Consider the following 19,619-nt stretch of genomic DNA (forward strand, 5'->3'; position numbering starts at 1 on the left):
TTACCTTAGTTTTATATTTGCAGCATTTTTGCTCAGAAATCTTGGTTATTCTGACACTACTATTAATGAGTGTGCATTTTATTACAATCACCATAGAATTAATAAAAATGTATCTGCCAATAATAAAATAGTTCACTTGTTCTGAAGGTATTTAAGAGCCTCAAACGAGTTTAAGGCTTTAAGAAAGAGACTTTTATTTTGAAGTGTGATTGGCAGTGTCGTGTTCTGGATGGACAGCACAGCCATGGCAAATTCTTACTCGTTGCATATCAATTCTTAGTTTACAATGTTTGTAGTAGAAGTAAAGAGTAACGTTAGTTGCATGTGTGAAATGTTTACATAGTTAACAGTATACCAGTTCATCTGTTGTTTAAACATGTTTCGTCAGGCTGTTAAGAAACTAGGTATCTATCAATCATAATGTAAATATTCGGTCACTGTCAACACTTGTATGCTTTAAGAATACTTAATGGTGACGTTTAATGTCATGCTTTTGTTTATTTAATCCCGTTACGTGTCATTTTCAAAAATGTTCCCAACTTAAAACGATGTTAGAAGTTTTGAGTTCAGATCAGTTATCTAGAATTAAAACTGATGGTAAGTGTTTATTGGCACTCTGGAATTATAATTAATAAAACACAACTTCACTGTTTTATTTATTGAAGGTTAATAATATTCACAAAAAGAATTTTACACAAATGACATTCTCATAAAAGATTATTTTCTAAGAAGATGTAAGCAGCATTGCAGAACACACTGGTCAGACTAAAATCAATACATTAAACCCAAGATTTTAAGCCTGGGGCCCTTGGGAAAAATGTGAAACAGAACATTTTCTTATATTGTCCTAACATTTCTAACAAATTACCTTATAAATCATGTTCTTCATTGAAGTTATTTTAGGTCCCTGGGTTGACAAATTGGGATATTCAACAAAAAATGTGCCATTGAATATACTCAAGCCAATTTAATATTACAGAATGAAGCCTTTTCTTTAGGGTTTCTTAACTACTTGATGACTGAAACTCAATAACCACTTTTCATGGCTAAATAGTTGTCATATTGAAAATGACACTTAGCAGAGCTAAAAGGAAATAAAAAAAACATGTGGCTTATAAAGTGAAGCAATTTACACCAAGATGGTTTTTTACTTTAATGTATTTTGTAGGAGACACAAATCCACAATCGAAACTGCCCTTTATGCTGCTTTTTCTTTCTTTTTTTTCTTTGCATGTAAGCAGCCTAACCCCCTCTATAAACTGAATAGCATTTATTATGAATTACAGATTCTTTGATGCCAGATGCTGGAAAACAACTTATGACAACTGTGATGTCCACAATTAAATGCGTGGTGGTTGGAGATGGTGGCGTGGGTAAAACCTGCCTTTTGGTTTCATTTACAAACAAGTTCCCATCAGAACCAACAGTAAGGATTTTCTCTTTTTTCAATTATGTACGCAGTACTATTGCTCTGATTGATATGTTCATCTCGACCAGCTTAAGAAAGAGAAAAATTCAACCTTTGTATCCATTATCAGTGATAGACTGTTAAATCCCATCAGTTGCAACACACATGGAAATAATCCTATCAAAGTAGTGTCAATTCAGCCGTTTTGTCATGTTCTTTTTCAGGTATTTGACAGCCAAGCTGTGTCTGTAACGATTGGCGGTGAACCATATACCATTAGATTATTTGATGCTGCAGGTATATGATAATGCAATTGATGAAGCAGTATCAACTTACAGTACAGTGTGAGGAATATCTTAAACCTGTCCCAGTCAAACCTTTCAGATTTCATATGTACACAATTTGCGCAAGAACCGATCCTCACAAACCTAAATATTTCAATATTTTGTAGGTCAGGATCAATTACGGCCCCTAAGCTATCCTCAAACAGACGTCTTCTTAGTTTGTTTCTCTGTAGTTTCTCTTTCCTCGTTTGAAAATGTGAAAGAAAAGGTGAGTCTGTATGTGATCTGTTAATAATGTAGAATCATTTATTGTTTGCTAACAACAATTCATTTGAAATGCAGTGGGTGCCTGAGATAACCTATTACTCCCCGAAAACCCCTTTTCTGCTGGTTGGAACTCAGATTGACCTAAGAGACGATCCTATAACTATTGCAAGGCTTGCAAAAAACAAACAAAAGCCAATCAAACCAGAGACAGCTGAAAAACTAGCCAAAGATTTAAAGGCTGTGAAATATGTTGAATGCTCTGCTCTAACACAGGTGGGTATGCTCATCAGTATGTTCTGTTTCTAAAGCCATGCTTTTGCTTTATTAGCATAACAAATGGAGATTCACTTTTTCCCTTCGTTACAGAAAGGACTGAAGAATGTATTTGATGAGGCGATATTAGCAGCTTTAGAGCCCCCAGGGTCCCAGAAGACATGCAAATGTGTTATTTTATGAGCTGGACACAGCAACTAACAACGAACTGGATCTTTTTTTTCTATGGGTTTTTATCAGGAAAGTAACAATAGCTTTGGTATGGTACCCATGTCACATGATGGGATCGTATGTGTGCAGCTTTTACACATACACGCATACAGCTCGCTTTTGTGATACTAAAACACAGTCCCTTCAAGATTTAGAAGACTCTTCATAACAAAAATGTTAGTAGGGTAGAGTGGGGTAAGTTGTGCCACTTTTTATTTAAGTTGTCAAATAGGAAAAGGAGAAATGTGAAGTACATAGAAGAAAATAGGCCAATTTATATGTGTGGATGTCTGTCATGAACTGAATTTAGAAGACATCATAAAGCCATACTTAAAAAAATTAAACACCATGACACACATAGGGGTAAGTTGTGATATGTCAAGTTGAGTCATTGGGTAATGTCAGAGAAATGTGCATTTTAAATAAAAATATGAAAAAATATTTATACAGAAAGATCTTGCTGCACATTATTCACATTTCCTTTAAGAATATCCATAAAACTCTCACAGTGTTTCAATGTGGTGTCAAAAATATGGTTTTATTACTTTGGCATGGAGGAAAAATGGTCAGAATCACCTTTTCTCATGTTACTTCTCAAACATGGCCCTTTTTAAATATAAACAGCTAAATACTTATTTATACTTAGTGAAAAAATAAATACAAATACAGAATGGTTATGACATAGTCTTCAAATTATGTACAACAATAAGAGATGCACTTATAATTTTCATAAGGCTTTTAAGGTAACCATTACGTAGAACAGCGTTTCTCATAACAGAACCAATTCAAACAGGAAAACACTCCCTCTCTGCAGCTGGACAGCAGAGTTGGGGTACGTGAGCTCGGACTCGAGTCCAACTTGCACTTGTCACGGACTCGGATGCATTTTACTCTCAAAAAAAGTGTCAGAGTGCAACTGAATCCAGTGTTGTCTGTGATTGTGTCACGAAAATCTATCATTTGCATTGGCGTTTTTAAATCTTATTTGAAACCGTAATATTAATTTTAGATGTTTTAAAATAACAAAAAAAACATTGATGCATTATTAATAATAAATAGCACTTTTATTTTCCTCATATCATTTACATCAACAATATGGTTTATTTTAAATAATTTCATTATTGTCCGTTTCCATGCTATTCATCCATGGCACATGCATTTTGATTCTTTATAGCCTACTCAAGTAATGTTGTCCAATGACTTGTTTGCATTATTTAGGCATTCTTTTATTTATTTGTAAGTTAATATATATATTTTTGTTTGTTTGTTTTGATAAAGTTGGCCATAGGAGTGTAAAATGAATTTTTAAAACATGGGACATGTTGGGACATGGATTGAGACTTTTGTTTTTGCAATCAGGCTCTCAAAAATTATATACAAATTTGGATTTAGATTTATCGGTCAATATATCGGTTATTGGCTTTCAAATATAAAGAATTATCGATTATCGTATTCATATCGGGGCATCCCTAACTTAATGACTTATTGACATACAGTAATATTTAGTTGGACTCGACTAAGATTCAGCTCTTTTGGACTCGCATTTGAGTCCGACTCGGCCCCTTTTGGACTTGACTCGGACTGTAATAAGTTGGACTCGAACCCTACTCTACTGGACAGATCTCCACACTACTGTTAGTGACCCGTATTCCATACCAGCCTGCCCAGAACTGTGTATCCTTCCCACCGTGAGTGAAACGGATAAACAGAACTCCAGGTCCGTAATCCTTAAAGACGTGTGTCATCTGAAATAAAAAAAAAAAAAACATACATATAGTGACAATGGCACAGTTATTTGATAAGATTCGTTTGTTAATTTTCTTTTTGTCTACTCACTTCACACCACTGCTGATCGTTCCACTGTTGAAAGAAAACATTCTTAGGCTCAAAGGTACTGATGGGTTTCTTTTTTCGATCAAGCAACTCTACACGGATCTGATACTCACTCCCACAATCGCAGCGCGGGGCATACCTGCACCAGACAAAACATTCGCAAATCATGACTGGTATAATAAATAAACCACGGATACGGTAACATGAAATGAGAGTTTGAGCGACGTTTACCAGTCTGATATTTTGATATGAGGTTGCACTTGATCCATGAAAGCAGCACTATAACCTTCTTTCTCCAAATCAATCAGCTGTCGCTTCAAACATAACCTGAGGACAACGTTTATGTGTCATTTTGTTTAAACTGAATGAAAATTGTATTTTAATGCAAATAATTTCAGTTTGAATTTTCAACTGAAGAACAGTCATATCAAACTTACCGGTAAGAGGTGACAAAGTATTTTGGGACTGTGTGATTTGGGATTTCTGTATAATTATCTTCCACTGTCCAGCAGTCACCACCATTCTGTACAATCGTCCATCCATTGAACTTCTCTAATCAGACCACCAGAGAGGAGAAAATTACATCAATTCAGCAATTGACATTATGGGCATCACATTTCCAGGCAAACAAATAATGTTACTTTTATTACAACAGAAGTAATAGAGGTTCATATGAGCCTATATAGATATAAGAGCCCTTGAATATTGTCTTGTACAAAGGGGGGGCCTTGGAGTAAATCATATTAAGACTAGGTCCCCCTTGGAAGTTTTTTGTTCCAAATATTCAAATATTGAGCTATCCATAAATGTCTGTAATCTGCATATTTGCTGTGAGCCATTAAACTTAAAGTAAAGTTAAACAACAAAAGTAAAATAAAAACTCTTGATTTTGCAATACCAAATCATAGTGGTAATCTTTCAGAAAAATAAAATGGATATTCATTTTAAGATTTACTAAAGATTACATTTAACAGTGTTATTAAATTATTAGTGTTTTTAAAAAATAACTTTCAGCGTTAGATGACAGCAAAGATGATCCATATATAAAAATACAGGAAATGAGAATAAACAATTACATGTCGATATCGACCAATACTGATCATTTCAAAAATTCTCTAATTTCAATGACTGATATGTAACAGATAATGTACAATCAGCTGGTCAGATGACTGTACATTATCTGTTAAAACAGAGTCTGGAACACGTGAAGACGAAAATACAATTGTTGAGGAATATCAATACAGTGCTGCCTTGCTTACACTGCAGGACTGTGTTTCAGAAAAGCATCATAAGCCTACAGATGGTCTCTATGATCAGCTTAGGCTGACAATGCTTCTGGGAAACAGTGACAGCTCAGAATATTAAGTGCACTGCTTTATTGAAACATTACTTATTTTCAGTCCAGTGGCTCACCTTCTGCTCTGGGATTCTTGAGCAAGTTCCGTCGTTTCTTAGTTATACAGTAAAACAGGCGCCAGTCCTTTGGGGGTCTGGAAGCATCACAGGGCTGGATCCCCTCTCTCCGACAGCGCTCTCTCCAGTGTGAAGCACTGTCCACCAGCTCCTTCCACTCACCACACACCAGCCGACAGACTCGCACCACCTGATGTGCAGGCAGGTACAGTAGGATCTCCTCAACCACAGCTAGAGGAACATCTGGAACATCTGACTGCAGAGCTGTGCACTGACAGAGGAAGAAAGATTACTTTTCAATTTGCAAGATCCAGCTGGGGAACATGATTACTGGTTGTTATTGGTCACTACCACCATCCCACCATTTTAAGGTGGTATGAGCATCTGGTTTATTGCTGGTCCTCGTTATCATATGATGCTAATTCTCTATGACAACTGGCTATAACTGAAACCAAGAACTCAAAAACTTACCGAGCCTGATCTGGGTTCAGAGTCTCTCGAAGTAACATGAATGTGCCCGCTCTGTGAATGATCCATTCTTGTTTTTGTGATATGACATTTGATTTCTTAGCTATATATGCGCGTCACTTATGTAAGAACACGGAAGTTGCGTTTCAAAGTCTGACAGTGTTACAGTGAATAAAATGAAACGCAAATAGTAGCTACCTTCGCATTAGTTATATGTAAGACGTCGTTCTTCTAACCAGCGATAACGACTCTTATTGCAGCAACACTCTTATCTGCTTCTGGAAAACTGTCTGGCAGTGGAGCGTCTTGACCAGTGGCTCACTACCGGCTGACGCTGACAGCAGATCCGTTATATATACACTTCTTTTCAGATTAGATATCCCATTATTAGTCACACGCAGCAGCATTCTAGACTTCAAAACCCGCTGAATCAGTATAATCCTTATAATCACATTCCAAATCGGAAGTAGTGATGGGGAGTCGACTCCGAAAGAGTCGATTCCTCGACTCTGAATAGCCCCAGAGTCGGGGTCGACTCCAGCACAGGAATCGACTCTCGGTGTCGACTCTGTTGCTGTGTCCGAAACCGCTCACTTGTTTACTGATTCTCGCGTTAGAGAGCTGTCGCAGAAACTTTGTCACATACATTTATCCTACATGTATCTTACTTTAGAAATGGATAACAGTCATAGTGACTTTAATTTGTAATTATACATATCTCCGTGCCAGCTTTAGTATTGATGGTAGCTTATAATGCAATAAATATAGATTTTTTTTATTTTCCATGGTTAACCGTATTCATAATCATTAAACTAACCATACATAATAAAAAAAAACTCACATCAACAATAAACACATCAATAAGTGTACATTATTGTATGCATTTTTGTATGTATTGTATTAATTTTATTATCTTTAACTCTCCTGTCCAAGCACTTTTAAGACAATGATCATGTGTGTTTAGCGCAATCACCCGAGCATTATAATGAGATGAATTCATTAAAGAATCCCTTCTTTCTCGTTTATTTAATTCTGACATAACATTCGACCACAGATGTGTTTCGTGACTTTTCTCTCTGTAAAATTAGGTGTCTGCAATTAGCTAGGTAGCAACATTGATACTCATCAAGTCATTGGACTAATTTGGACAGTCTTGCTAAACGTGTGTTGTTTTAATGAGGGGATTTTAAGACTTCGTGTTAGGGAAAGATAAACTAATTAAGTGTGTAAGGACTGCCATCTTGCCTTATTTATGACCCTGTTTTGATGTAAAGTAAATGGAGTCGAGGAGTCGATTCCATCGACTCCTACAGTGGGAGTCGGAGTCGACTCCAAAAAACCTGGAATCGAACACCCCTAATCGGAAGTACTATTACCGTAAGCGTCATAGCCCCGCCCACAACTCTGACGAATGCATTATGAGTACAATACTGCTCCGAAATCGCAGACTTCCCTACTGGGCTACCACCAGGGCCGGACCTAGCATTTTCGAGGCCCTAAGCACATTTTCAAAAGGGACAGTCATCATAGGCTACATGTTCATTACCACAATATGGATGAGACATTGGCACAGCGCTCATGAGCAACTTTGTCTTGTTAAAACAGTGTTGATATTAAAGATAGCAAATGCAATAATACAATTCTATTTTTTTTTTTTTTTTTCGAAATAAATACTTTTGGAATGGCCATTTTGAGAACATTAATTGGAGATTGATTTGGACTTATAACAACAAATATTGTATAAATAATAAAGTTAATGAAATACACTTTAAAATTATACATATAATTTATCCAACAAACCAGTTCCTAAAAAGAAATAAAAAATAATCTTTCTGAATCTTGTGTATTTTGTAAAATGGCGTCACAGACTCTTATGCGAAGTTTGACAGCGAAACGAAGCATTTCACAGTGAAGCACTGTAGCGGAGCTTGATTCGTTTTGCCATAACCACGTGATCTGTGACGTCCGAAGCTTCGTTTTTGCACACAACCACGTGACTGCTTTGTATTCTGTTTCAAAAGTAACGCGGTCGCGAACCAGCTTGCACAGGTTTAGATAGCAATCCGCTTCTTTGATGAGAATAAATCAGAATACGAATAAATATTTACATGTTTAGTTTTGTGTTCAATTTGTATTAATCCCCAATTCACAAGCATTTCAACTGTCCACAAGTTAATTTGTCCCATTTAAATTTTTCATCAATTTTACTCTCATTTATTCATATTAAGTTCAATGACACGTGAAATATGTATATAGACTAAATACATTTATTGTCTTATATGGTTTTGTAGCACAAACTGATTTATTATATAAAACAAATATTGGCTGGGTCGTCTGGGACGCAAAGGCAGCTTTTCCACCTTTTAACCACAAGATGTCGTTAGTGTGAACTGTGTTGAAAAGCTTCGAGTAATTAACCATTTTTCGGCACAATTTGAGCCTAGTTTTCCCAGCACTACTGGAGATAAGAAGGAAACAGGAATAGAATAGTCTTAACTCTAAACGAAACCAGACAACGAGGGTATCCGAGGTGTGTGCTTAAGTAAGGTGAGTTAATGAGGTGAATGGTGTTCGGTGTGGGTCAAGGCCGACTGAGTGCAGGTGTGGATCAAGGAGCATGATGGGAACTGACTGAGCAGCAGACCTGAGATCGAGACACTTCTCTTCAAACTTTTTTTTAATTTTTATTTGTAAGCAGGATACAGTGGAAATAGAGAGCAGGATTGCTAGGTCTGTTAGTAAAATATGTCGATTTTAGTAATCTTTGTTGCATTATATGCCAACGGTGACATTTCAAAAATGGGAAAAAGCAATCCAAAAAGTATTAAAGATATCTCAGTATGATTTAAAGATTCTGGTCCTTAACAAACTTTGATTAACTTTGAAATATTTAATGTTGAAACTAGAAGCTTTTTTTCCTTCTATACCTTTTTTTTCCCTAACATACCCAAACTGAGGCATATTAACTTGCTCTCAAAAGTGTGTTTATAAGAATCTAAAAATATTTGGAAGTAAGGATTTTGTTCATTTCATCAGCTTTTGAAGCTTCCAAGACTTCAAATATGCAGTATCATAATACGTTACTGCATTGACACCCCCATATCTCTAGGATTAAACCATTTAGGGCCTTAAAATATTCCAAAAGAAAAGTTTATTAAGAATGAGAATCTAGAAGGATATAATATTTTTAATAATTTTAGAGTTACAGGCACACAATTTTTTTAAAAACAATATGGCACTCAGACAGGAATGGTCTATCCAACTGTTTTGATAGAAGAAAAAAAAAAACAAAAACAAGATACATTTCTAGTTTCAACATTATTTGATATCCCTTTTTAAAAGAAAAAAGTATCAGCTGTATGCAAAGTGACCCACATTTGGTTTTTGAACATTGAAAATGTCTACAATTTACTAATTTACTCATGGAGATGTCATTACCGAGATCTCCATATCTCTGGAATTAAACCAAAGGGAGTTCATGAATGAAGATACTAGAAGAAAAGTTTGTTAAGAACCAAAATCTAAAAGAATATTAAGATATCTTTAATACTTCTTGAGTTACAGGCTTGCAAACTTTGGGGAAAAAACACAAGAAGTGCTTTTTCCCATTTTTGAACCGTCACCGTTGGCATATAATGCAACAAACATTGATAAAGTCAACAGATTTTATGAATCTCTGTGTAAAAATAAAATAATGATGCTGCCATCTTTCTAAACTCATTTTTACCCCCTGTAATTTGGCTCCTAATCTCAGGGGGTAAATGATCACCTCCCTCTACAAAATAGTGGATTACTCAGTAAATATACATCCATGGCATTTCATATTTTGGATTTCTTCTTCATTTATGCATTTCTTTCAGCAGAAAAAAAAAATTATCAAAAAAAAAAAAAAAAAAAATTAGCAGGGGACCTTGGTTGAGTTGACACGGAATGACCCATGAATTCTTTTCTCACAATCAGTTAGGCTTTTAAAACTCCTGTAGTGTGAGCCCGGCTAAGACACAACCACCGCCAAAGCTCTATGAAACTACAGGCCAATTTGCACATGTTTACATACTCTTTTCAAAACTCTGAAACCTAAGTTCAGAGCCTAATAATAAACATAATAAGACAGCAATCTGCTACATCTCTACAGTAATACCATATTAATACCATATGAAATATATTCCAAAACTGAAATACTATCAAAACAATTAGATATAGCTGAACACCTACAAAGGTGTTCGTTTTTCAGTTTCATTACCATCTATACAAAAGGGGAAAACATATACATGGATAATGTTTTTAAAATATTACAACATATTACAACATTTTCCATGTTTTATAGCGGTTGTACCGAATGACCTGATGTTTCATGACATGTTTATGAGCAAGTGAAAACACGAATTTTTCAAATTAGTTTTTCAAGTTAGAGTTAGTTACTTTGCTTCACGACCATGTGGTCCTTTGCAGGTGTCTGAATGATGTCACATCCTGTCACATGATATTGACTGTATGACTTGATCCAAAATGGTCCCTTTATATTGGTTACTCTGAATGACATCAATGAAATTCATTTTTCCGGACATTCTTTCTCATAACAAAGCAACGATTTCTACACATAATTTTAATACCATTTTGTCAATATATGATGTTATAAAATCATGCCAGAATAAAAAAATTATACATTTATTACATTTTAAGATATTTTAATCACAAATGAAATGGCTGTATTGGCCTTTGGACAGTTAAACCGAATGACCTTTTGACACTTCAAAATCTTTAAAATACCTTTATATGTAGCAAAATATAATTAAAACCTTTTGGATTCAATAAAAGTGATCTAGTTTTACTACCTTACATAATTTGGATCTCATATCTGTTTTTTTTTATTATTATTAAGGCCTTTGGACAAGAAAAAAGACCCGTCACATCATTGACCCAGTTATAGTCGTCGACTAAGGTCCTTCATTTTAACAGTATAACATATAATGTTTATTGGAAGAGAATACATTTACAATTAGACTTTGTAATGTTATATTTGATATATGTATGATATATCTCCTTATGGCATACTGTATCATTACAATTCCTCATTTGAAAGTCACTTTTGCTCCTGTTAAATTTAGGAAGGATAAAAAAAAAAAATCAATCTGGAAAACACTCTGTAGCATCAGACTGGATAGATCTCCACACTACTGTTAGTTACCTGTATTCCATGTTGGCCTTTCCAAAATTTTGTATCCTTCCCTCCATGTGTGAAACAGATAAATCGAACTCCAGGTCCATAATCCATAAAGACGTGGGTCATCTGAAATAAAGCAGAACAAACACAGGGATAGTTAAGATTTGACTATTTTGATTACAGGGAAATAAATGCACTGTCTGTATTATTCTACTCACTTGAGACCACGGCTCACTCTTCCCCTGTTGAAAGAATACTTTCTCAGGCTGAAAGGTCCTGATGGGTTTCTTCTTCTCATCAAGCAACTCTACACAGATCTGATACTCACTTCCACAATCAGTGCGTGGTGCATACCTGCAAATAAGACATCAAATAAATGTGGTTCTGTTCAAAAATTGTGTTTTTATTTTCAGCGACGCAAACAGGTAAGGGGGAAAAAAGGTGAGAACATTGCACGGGGCAGCGGCATGCTGCGCACAGTTTTTTTTTTTAAGTTATTTGCTTTACATGCTCATTTGTAGTTATTTTAAGGGATTTTTTCATTTATTTTTTATTACCCTATATGTCCAAAACTGTAATTTTTCACTAAAAAAATTAACATATTGTTGCAACATTTTACCAAAATCAACATTTGGTTAAAATCTCATGTTATAAAAGATGAAGTGCTATGCAGGATATTTAAGACAATATTGGCTGATTAGACATATAATCGGTAATATTATATGGAGAAAAAAAAACACTTTCTCATTGGATCTATGCAAATGCATAAGGCACATCACATGTGACCCAGATGGACACAAGAATTAATCACATAAGATATGAAATTCCCCACCTAAGATACTGTAAATTGAAATGAGAGTTTGAGTGAATGCTCACCAGTCTGATATTCTGATATGAGGTTGCTGTTGATCCATGAAAGCAGCACTATAACCTTCTTTCTTCAAATCAATCAGCTGCTGCTTCAAACATAACCTGAGGACAAAGTTTATGGGTGATTCACGTGTGGACTGGCTACATGATTGATTTATTTTCATATTGTAACACTGACTGAAATGAAATGAGCTCAAAACATATTTGAAGGATCTAAAATATCAAACATACCCATAAGACGTTACAAAACAATCGCTGACTGGAAATGTTCTCCTATTTTCTGATATCACCCAGTGGTCGCCTCCATTCTGTACAATCTCCCATCCTTCAAATCCACCTAATAAGAACATCAGAAAAAAGATGTTACCTGAAGAAAAAAATCATTATAGTGACACTTATCGTACAATCTTAATTATGTGGCTCACTTTGTGCGCTGGGATTCTTGAGCAAGTTACGATTTGTAAGACTGGCCCTGCAGGTGGAAAAATAAATTAGTTCTAAAAGATTTCACATTCTCGTCTATTACAATAAACCAACTGATACACAAATAATAGTAGCTACCTTTGCATTAGTTATATGTCAAACATCGCTCTTCTAACTTAATGCAGCAGCACCCTAATCTGGTTCTGATAAAATGAAATATGTCTTGCGGTGACACATCTTGACAACTCACTACCGTCTGACGCTGACGGCAGAACCGTTATATATACTTGTTAATGGTTTAGATATCTCATTAGTCACATGTAGCAGGATTCTGTACTACCAAAACAGCTGAATCATGATCTTCTTGGGGATCACGTGTTTAGTGTTTATCGAAAATATAAAACACAGAGTGATTGTTGATGGCATCATAGCCCCTCCCACCACTCTGATAAATGCAATATGCCTGCAGTAGGACAGGACATGTTACGGGAAATGTACTATGGTACCAACAACTAGACATAAGACAGATTCTCAGCCTTTAGACTCATTCTGAGAAGCTTGTTTATACATTTGATAAAATGTATGATATCTCTCACTGTCATTCAGCGTCTGCGCCACAAGAGAGCCCAGCCCGACCACCTCAGTGACTGTGCCTGCTCATCTCCGCACCCACAATTCACCCCATCCCCCGGACCGTAATTTAGAATGAGGAGGACCCACAATCCTCCCCAACCCCCATCAAAATGCCCGCCAATTTTGTGCTGTCATTCGAAGATATGAAATATGGTATGAATAAAGATGAGTGTTAATGCATTTTCTGAATGATTTTTTCCCTGGCCTTAAAAGGCATACTAATGGCCAACGCTAGAGGCTGTGGTCTTTGCCGTCCTCATTAACAAGCCCAATGCTTGCTTGATGCCGGTTTCAAACAGGCGGAGCAGAATTTTTAATGTTTTGTTTCATGATATGCCTACATATATCCTGTATTTGCATTATGCATTTTGATAAAAAATTATTCATTGAAATGTTTTGCAGTAAAAAAAAAATAAAAAAAAATCATGCTGGAAAACACTACCCCTCAGCTGAATAGATCTCCACACTACTGTTAGTGACCCGTATTCCATAATGGCCTGCCCAGAACTGTGTATCCTTCCCACCGTGAGTGAAACGAATAAACCGAACTCCAGGTCCATAATCCTTAAAGACGTGGGTCATCTGAAATAAAGCAGAACAAACACAGGGATAGTTAAGCTTTGACTATTAGTTTGATTACAGGGGAATAACTGGACTGTCTGTATTATTCTACTCACTTGACACCACGGCTCACTGTTCCTAAACGAAAATATAACTTTCTCAGGCTGAAAGGTTCTGATGGAGTTTTTCCCCTGATCAAGCAACTCTACACAGATCTGATACTCACTTCCACAGTCAAAGCGTGGGGCATACCTGTACCAGACAAACATCAAATAAAAGTGTTTCTATTAACAAACTGGGCTTTCACATTAGAACCTCATTTGTGCCGCTAGTACTGTGTTCTTAAAGGGACAGTTTCTGTCATTATTTTCTCACCATCTTGTCATTCAAATCCTGTATCAATGTCTTTATTCTGCAGAACACAAATTATGTTTTGAAAGTTGAGTCCAAACAACAATGGACCCCTTTGACTTTCATTGTATTTTTCATTGTATTTTTAAACATCATCTTTTATGTTCCACAGAAGAAAGAAAGTCATATGGGTTTGGAACGACATGAGGGTGAGTAAATGTTGACAGAATTTTGCATTTTTAGGTGAACTATTCCTATAATGACATTTAAATTCAGTTTTTACATTAAGAAATAAGATTTATTTTTATTTCCAAACACAATTCCAGCATAAGGCATATGTGACCCAGATGGACAGGTCATTCACAAGAATTAATCGCATATCATACGAAATTCCCCACCTAAGATACTGTAGCATGAAATGAGAGTTTGCGCGAATGCTCACCAGTCTGATATTTTGATATGAGGTTGCACTTGATCCATGAAAGCATCACTGTAGCCTTCTTTCTCCAAATCAATCAGCTGTCGCTTCAAACATACCCTGAGGACAAACTTTATGGGTGATTCATGTGTAGACTGGCTACATGATTGATTTATTTTCATATTTTAACACTGACTGAAATGAAAACTTTCAATCATACCCATAAGATGTTATAAAACATTTGGTGACCGTGTCCGGCAGTGGTTTCCTATTTTCTTCTGTCACCCATTCACCTCTACTACGTACAATCTTCCATCCTCGAAGTCCATCTAATAATAACATCAGAAAAGAGACGTTACCTGAAGCAAAAATTCATTATGACACTTAATGAACAATCTTAATTATATTAATCACCTTGTGCGCTGGGATTCTTGAGCAAGTTAGATTTTGTGCATCTCAACCTACAGGTGGAAACAAAGAAGTTACGTCTCATATTCTGACGATACAGAAAACCAACGGAAAAACAAATTATAGCAGTTACCTACGCATTAGTTATATGTCATGTTTTGACTTATATGTTTAAAATTATATACACTCATATAAGATGAAGATATTTTATTCAAGTGACTTTACACTGTTTAAACGCAATAAGATGTAAAAGATACTCAATTCGAAATGTTTGTGATATATATTGTTATCGTTACATAAAATTACTCATCTCGTGATATTGTCACATGTAGCCTGTTTTGGTTTAGTTTTCTCTGTGTTCTGTTCCTGATTTCCTGCCTGATTTCCTGGTTTAATGCTCCTTGTTTCCTGCACACCAGTTCTGTTTCAGTTAATCATTCCCTGTCTATTTAAGTCCTGTGTTTTTTTCACAGTTCCCTTGTCCAGTATTGTCTGTATTAAAGTGAGTGCTCTGTTTAGAGTTATTAAAAACTATTTTGATTTCCATTCCTTCGTTGTGCGCATTCACTCAGCCACCAGCACGTGACAGACATAAGATTTTGGTAATGTCGCTCACCCCTAAGCAGTGCATGTCTATGGCTGTAGTTATAAGTCCTTAGTTTTAACAGTATAACAATGTTTATTGGAACAGAGTACATTTACAATAGACCTTTATAATATCATGCGTGTTATATCTCCTAATGACACATTAGAATTCATTAAAATTCACTTTTGTGGCTGAAAAAAAAACCACTCTGGAAAACACTACCTCTCTGCAGCTGGACAGATCTCCACACTACTGTTAGTGAGTCGTATTCCAGACAAACCTCCATGAGTGAAACGGATAAACCGAACCCCACATCCATAATTCCTAAAGACGTGGGTCATCTGAAATGAAGCAGAATAAACACTGGGACAGTTAAGCTTTGACTATTAGTTTGATTACAGTGAAATCAAACAATCAGTTATTCTACTCACTGGACACCACGGATAATTGTCCCCCTGATGAAAGAAAACTTTATAAGGACGATAGCCACAGATGGCTTTCTTCTCTTGATCAAGCAACTCTACACTGATCTGATAATGACTTCTATAAAGAGAGAGTGGGGTATACCTGCAGATAAGACATCAAATAATTGTGGTTCTGTTCAAAAATTGTGTTTTTATATTAGAAACTGAATTAACACTGGTACTGTGTTCTTAAAGAGATCACCTAAAAATGAAAATTCTGTCATCATTTACTCTCACTCATGTTTTGAATGTTGATGAGTCCAAACAACATTATACTCAATCAACTTTCATTTTATGGACAAAATACAGGCATTTTTCAAAATATCTTTTTTTGTAGAAAGTCATACAGGTTTGGATCGACAAGAGGGTGAGTAAATGATGACAGACTTTTCATTTTTAGGTGAACTATTTCTTTAATGACACTTAAATTCAATTTCTGTCCTGATTACATAAAATGTATGCAGATTATTGCAATAAAAATACAAAATAATATGCCAATAACAAAAAAAAGAAAGAAATATGAATGTCATACTGCTTGGGTTCTCATACTGCCAGGCACAATACCAACATTAGGCACATGTGACCCAAAAGACTGTTCATTCACATGAAATTAATCACATAAAATATTAAATTCACTACCTAAGATACTATAGCATGAAATGGTGATTGGAGTGGATGCTCACCAGTCTGATATTTTTATATGAGGTTGCTGTTGATCCATGAAAGCAGCACTATAACCTTCTTTCTCTAAATCAATCAGTTGCTCCTTCATACATAACCTGCGACACAAGGTTTATGGGTGATTCATGTGTGGATTGGCTGGGTTATTAATTTAATTGCATATTGTAACATCGACAATGAAATGAGCTCAAAACTTTCCAGAAAGTTCTAAAATATCAAACATACCTATGAGATGTTGTAAAACATTTAGTGACACTGTTGTCTGGAAACGGTTTTCTATTTTCTTCTGCCACCCAGTCACCTCCATTCTGTACATTCCTCCATCCTTGAAGTCCATCTAATAAAAACATCAGAAAAAAGACATTACCCACAGCAAAAATTCATTATAGTGACACTTATTGTAATAGGTTCTTAATAATGTGGCACACCTTCCGCTCTGGGATTCTTGAGCAAGTTACGTCGATTCTTAGCTAGAAAGTAAAACAGGCGCCAGTCCTCTGGGGGTCTGGAAGCATCACAGGGCTGGATCTCCTCTCTCTCGACAGCGCTCTCTCCAGTGTGAAGCACTGTCCACCAACTCCTTCCACTCACGACACACCAGCCGACAGACTCGCACCACCTGATTTGCAGGCAGGTACAGTAGGATCTCCTCAACCACAGCTAGAGGAACATCTGGAACATCTGACTGCAGAGCTGTGCACTGACAGAGGAAAAAAGATTAACTTTCAATTCTAATCCTGTTGGACGCAGGGGCGTTGCTAGGGTCAGAAGATATAAGGGGCTTAGCCCCTGAGAATATGTCCCCCTCGGACCTCGGTGACCTCATAGCTGGCTACGGCCATGTATTTACATAATAATGATGCACATTTTATTGATTAAAGTTATTTTATTACGCCAGTACTATACACGGTGTATACTGTGGACACTTATTAAGGTTAGTTAGTCATTAGAACTTCTCATTTTCGTGGAACAGTTGTATTATTATTACCTCAACAGCTCTTCTAACAATGAATGAATGACGACGGTTCAGTGGCGTTTTTTTAAACTTGCCGTCTGACAATATTCCACCTGCTGGTAGAAACAGGTACTGTTTAACAGCTGACTTTAAATTCCCGACACAAAAGCTGCGTTTAGTGGAATGTGCGAGTAAAGATAAACGGTAATCTACCACAGCCAGTAGCGCAGACTGCTTTTCATCATGGACAGATTTTAAAGGGTACATTTCCGCCAATCTCATGTTAATCTTACCTATAGAGTAGTATTGCATCCTTCATAACTCCGAAAAGTCTTCAGTTTTATCAGATTTATAAAAGATAGATGCTGTACCGACTCTTTCCGAAAAAAGCCGAGCTCCTGGAGGCGTGCCGTGGGCAGGGCTAAAGAGTCACGAGCAAGCAAAGCAGCTTTTGCTTAGGGATCGTCTGCAAGCTGCTACATCATTAAAAATGAATAGGGAACTAAAACGTTTGTGTTGTTCACATTATATGCACTTGCGCGCCGATTGCCAACAAAAAAAGACATCTGATGCAGTTTTACCGCCTAAGATCTGCAAATCCAGTGCTGAACTGGGACTTGTTTACAAAACATTCATTAACGAAATTCCGGGAGCAAACAAACATACGTGCACAACTCCTTTGCTGCCCCGGAAAAACAAACTGCATCCACTGTTCCCTTAACGCTGAGTTCTTTGGGAAGCTGAAAAATGTTGGCTGAATCCCAAATGGCACACTTCTATGCACTTTCGGTCTTGTGGACTTTCAATAGCTGCCATGTGCGCGTGTCCCTTAAGTCCACGAGTCCGTAGGGTGTCCCATTCATCATTTTAGGTTTCATAAGAAACTATTTGTGGCAAAAAAAAAACCAAAATAACGACTTTTCAATAATATCTAGTGATGGGCCGAGTTCAAAACTGCTTCATAAAGCTTCTGAGCTTTATTAATCGTTTCGAATTAGTGATTCGGATCTCCTATCAAACGGTTAATAAACTGCTTAAATCACGTGACTTTGGCGCTCCGATCCACTGATTCGATTCGTAAAACTCTAAAGCATTGTTTTGAAATCGGCCCATCATTAGATATTGTTGAAAAGTCGTTATTTTGTTTTTGGTTTTTTTGGCGCACATTCTTGTCGCTTTATAATATTAAGATAGAACCACTGAACTCACATGAACTGTTTCAAATATGTTTTAGTAGGCCTACCTTTATGGACCTTGAGAGTTTCAATGGCTTTGCTCTCAATAGAGGCCTCACTGAGCCATTGGATTTCATCAACAATATCTTAATTTGTGTTCCGAAGATGAATTACTTGGATAACAAAATAAATGTTATACAACCTATTTGTGAAGTGAAACCTTCTATATTTTTGACAATATTTGACAATACATCAGGAGTTTAAGCATTAAAAAGGTTTAATTACTGTTGCGAAAGACTGGTCTGAAAAGTCTTTAAAATTGATATTATACAATATAAGGCAGTAATCTTTTCTGGGAGCACAAAAGGAACCGAATCCCAGGACTGATGGTATAACATTCCAACAACTGAAACAAAGAACTCAAAAACTTACTGCATCTGTTCTGTTTTCAAAGTCCCTCGAAGCAATTTGATCGCTCTCTGAAGGATCCATCCTTGTTTTCCTAAGTGTGGATCCACTGAAGTTACGTTTCATAGTCTGGCGATATTACAGTGAACCAACTGAAAAACAGTTATTATTACCTAAATACTTTCGCATTAGTTATTTCTAACTAGCGATAATGACTCTTAATGCGGCAGCATCTAATCTGCATCTGGAAAAGCGGAATATGTCTGGCAGAAGAGCATCTGAGTGGCTGACGTTAACACTAACAGCAGCAGTAGTAGCCTGCTTCAAGTACAGGTCTCTGCGGGACATTAACATTTGACGGGCGAG

The 19,619-nt window shown here is 36.3% G+C and overlaps 2 protein-coding genes across 3 annotated transcripts in view; one reads left to right on the forward strand and one right to left on the reverse strand.

Moving 5' to 3' along the window:
* Nucleotides 1-226: 226 nt before the first annotated feature.
* On the forward strand, nucleotides 227-2,895 carry cdc42l2 (cell division cycle 42 like 2). Of its 2 annotated transcripts, none has more exons than XM_051881124.1 (6): nucleotides 227-404; nucleotides 1,287-1,426; nucleotides 1,633-1,705; nucleotides 1,860-1,960; nucleotides 2,035-2,232; nucleotides 2,326-2,895. In XM_051881124.1, exons 1-6 carry the CDS (start codon nucleotides 377-379, stop codon nucleotides 2,413-2,415), a joined length of 630 nt encoding a protein of 209 aa, XP_051737084.1. In that variant the 5' UTR covers nucleotides 227-376; the 3' UTR covers nucleotides 2,416-2,895. The 2 variants fall into 2 exon arrangements, with proteins under 2 accessions (XP_051737084.1, XP_051737083.1); XM_051881123.1 differs by having other exon boundaries at nucleotides 358-597.
* A 66-nt stretch (nucleotides 2,896-2,961) lies between these two features.
* fbxo44.9 (F-box protein 44, tandem duplicate 9) overlaps nucleotides 2,962-19,619 on the reverse strand; it is a 32,068-nt gene continuing 15,410 nt past the window's right edge. Inside the window, 21 exon segments of the mRNA XM_051881117.1 lie at nucleotides 2,962-4,187; nucleotides 4,279-4,414; nucleotides 4,507-4,602; nucleotides 4,713-4,827; nucleotides 5,689-5,959; nucleotides 11,345-11,446; nucleotides 11,539-11,674; nucleotides 12,197-12,292; nucleotides 12,422-12,527; nucleotides 12,616-12,662; nucleotides 13,689-13,828; nucleotides 13,924-14,059; nucleotides 14,601-14,696; nucleotides 14,797-14,905; nucleotides 14,991-15,037; nucleotides 15,793-15,911; nucleotides 16,002-16,137; nucleotides 16,718-16,813; nucleotides 16,941-17,052; nucleotides 17,144-17,252; nucleotides 17,254-17,334. Of these exon segments, the coding sequence (XP_051737077.1) occupies nucleotides 4,047-4,187; nucleotides 4,279-4,414; nucleotides 4,507-4,602; nucleotides 4,713-4,827; nucleotides 5,689-5,959; nucleotides 11,345-11,446; nucleotides 11,539-11,674; nucleotides 12,197-12,292; nucleotides 12,422-12,527; nucleotides 12,616-12,662; nucleotides 13,689-13,828; nucleotides 13,924-14,059; nucleotides 14,601-14,696; nucleotides 14,797-14,905; nucleotides 14,991-15,037; nucleotides 15,793-15,911; nucleotides 16,002-16,137; nucleotides 16,718-16,813; nucleotides 16,941-17,052; nucleotides 17,144-17,252; nucleotides 17,254-17,334 (2,427 nt within the window). The 3' untranslated portion in view covers nucleotides 2,962-4,046.

Source organism: Ctenopharyngodon idella, chromosome 22 (genome assembly GCF_019924925.1).
Source record: "Ctenopharyngodon idella isolate HZGC_01 chromosome 22, HZGC01, whole genome shotgun sequence".
NCBI lineage: Eukaryota > Metazoa > Chordata > Actinopteri > Cypriniformes > Xenocyprididae > Ctenopharyngodon > Ctenopharyngodon idella.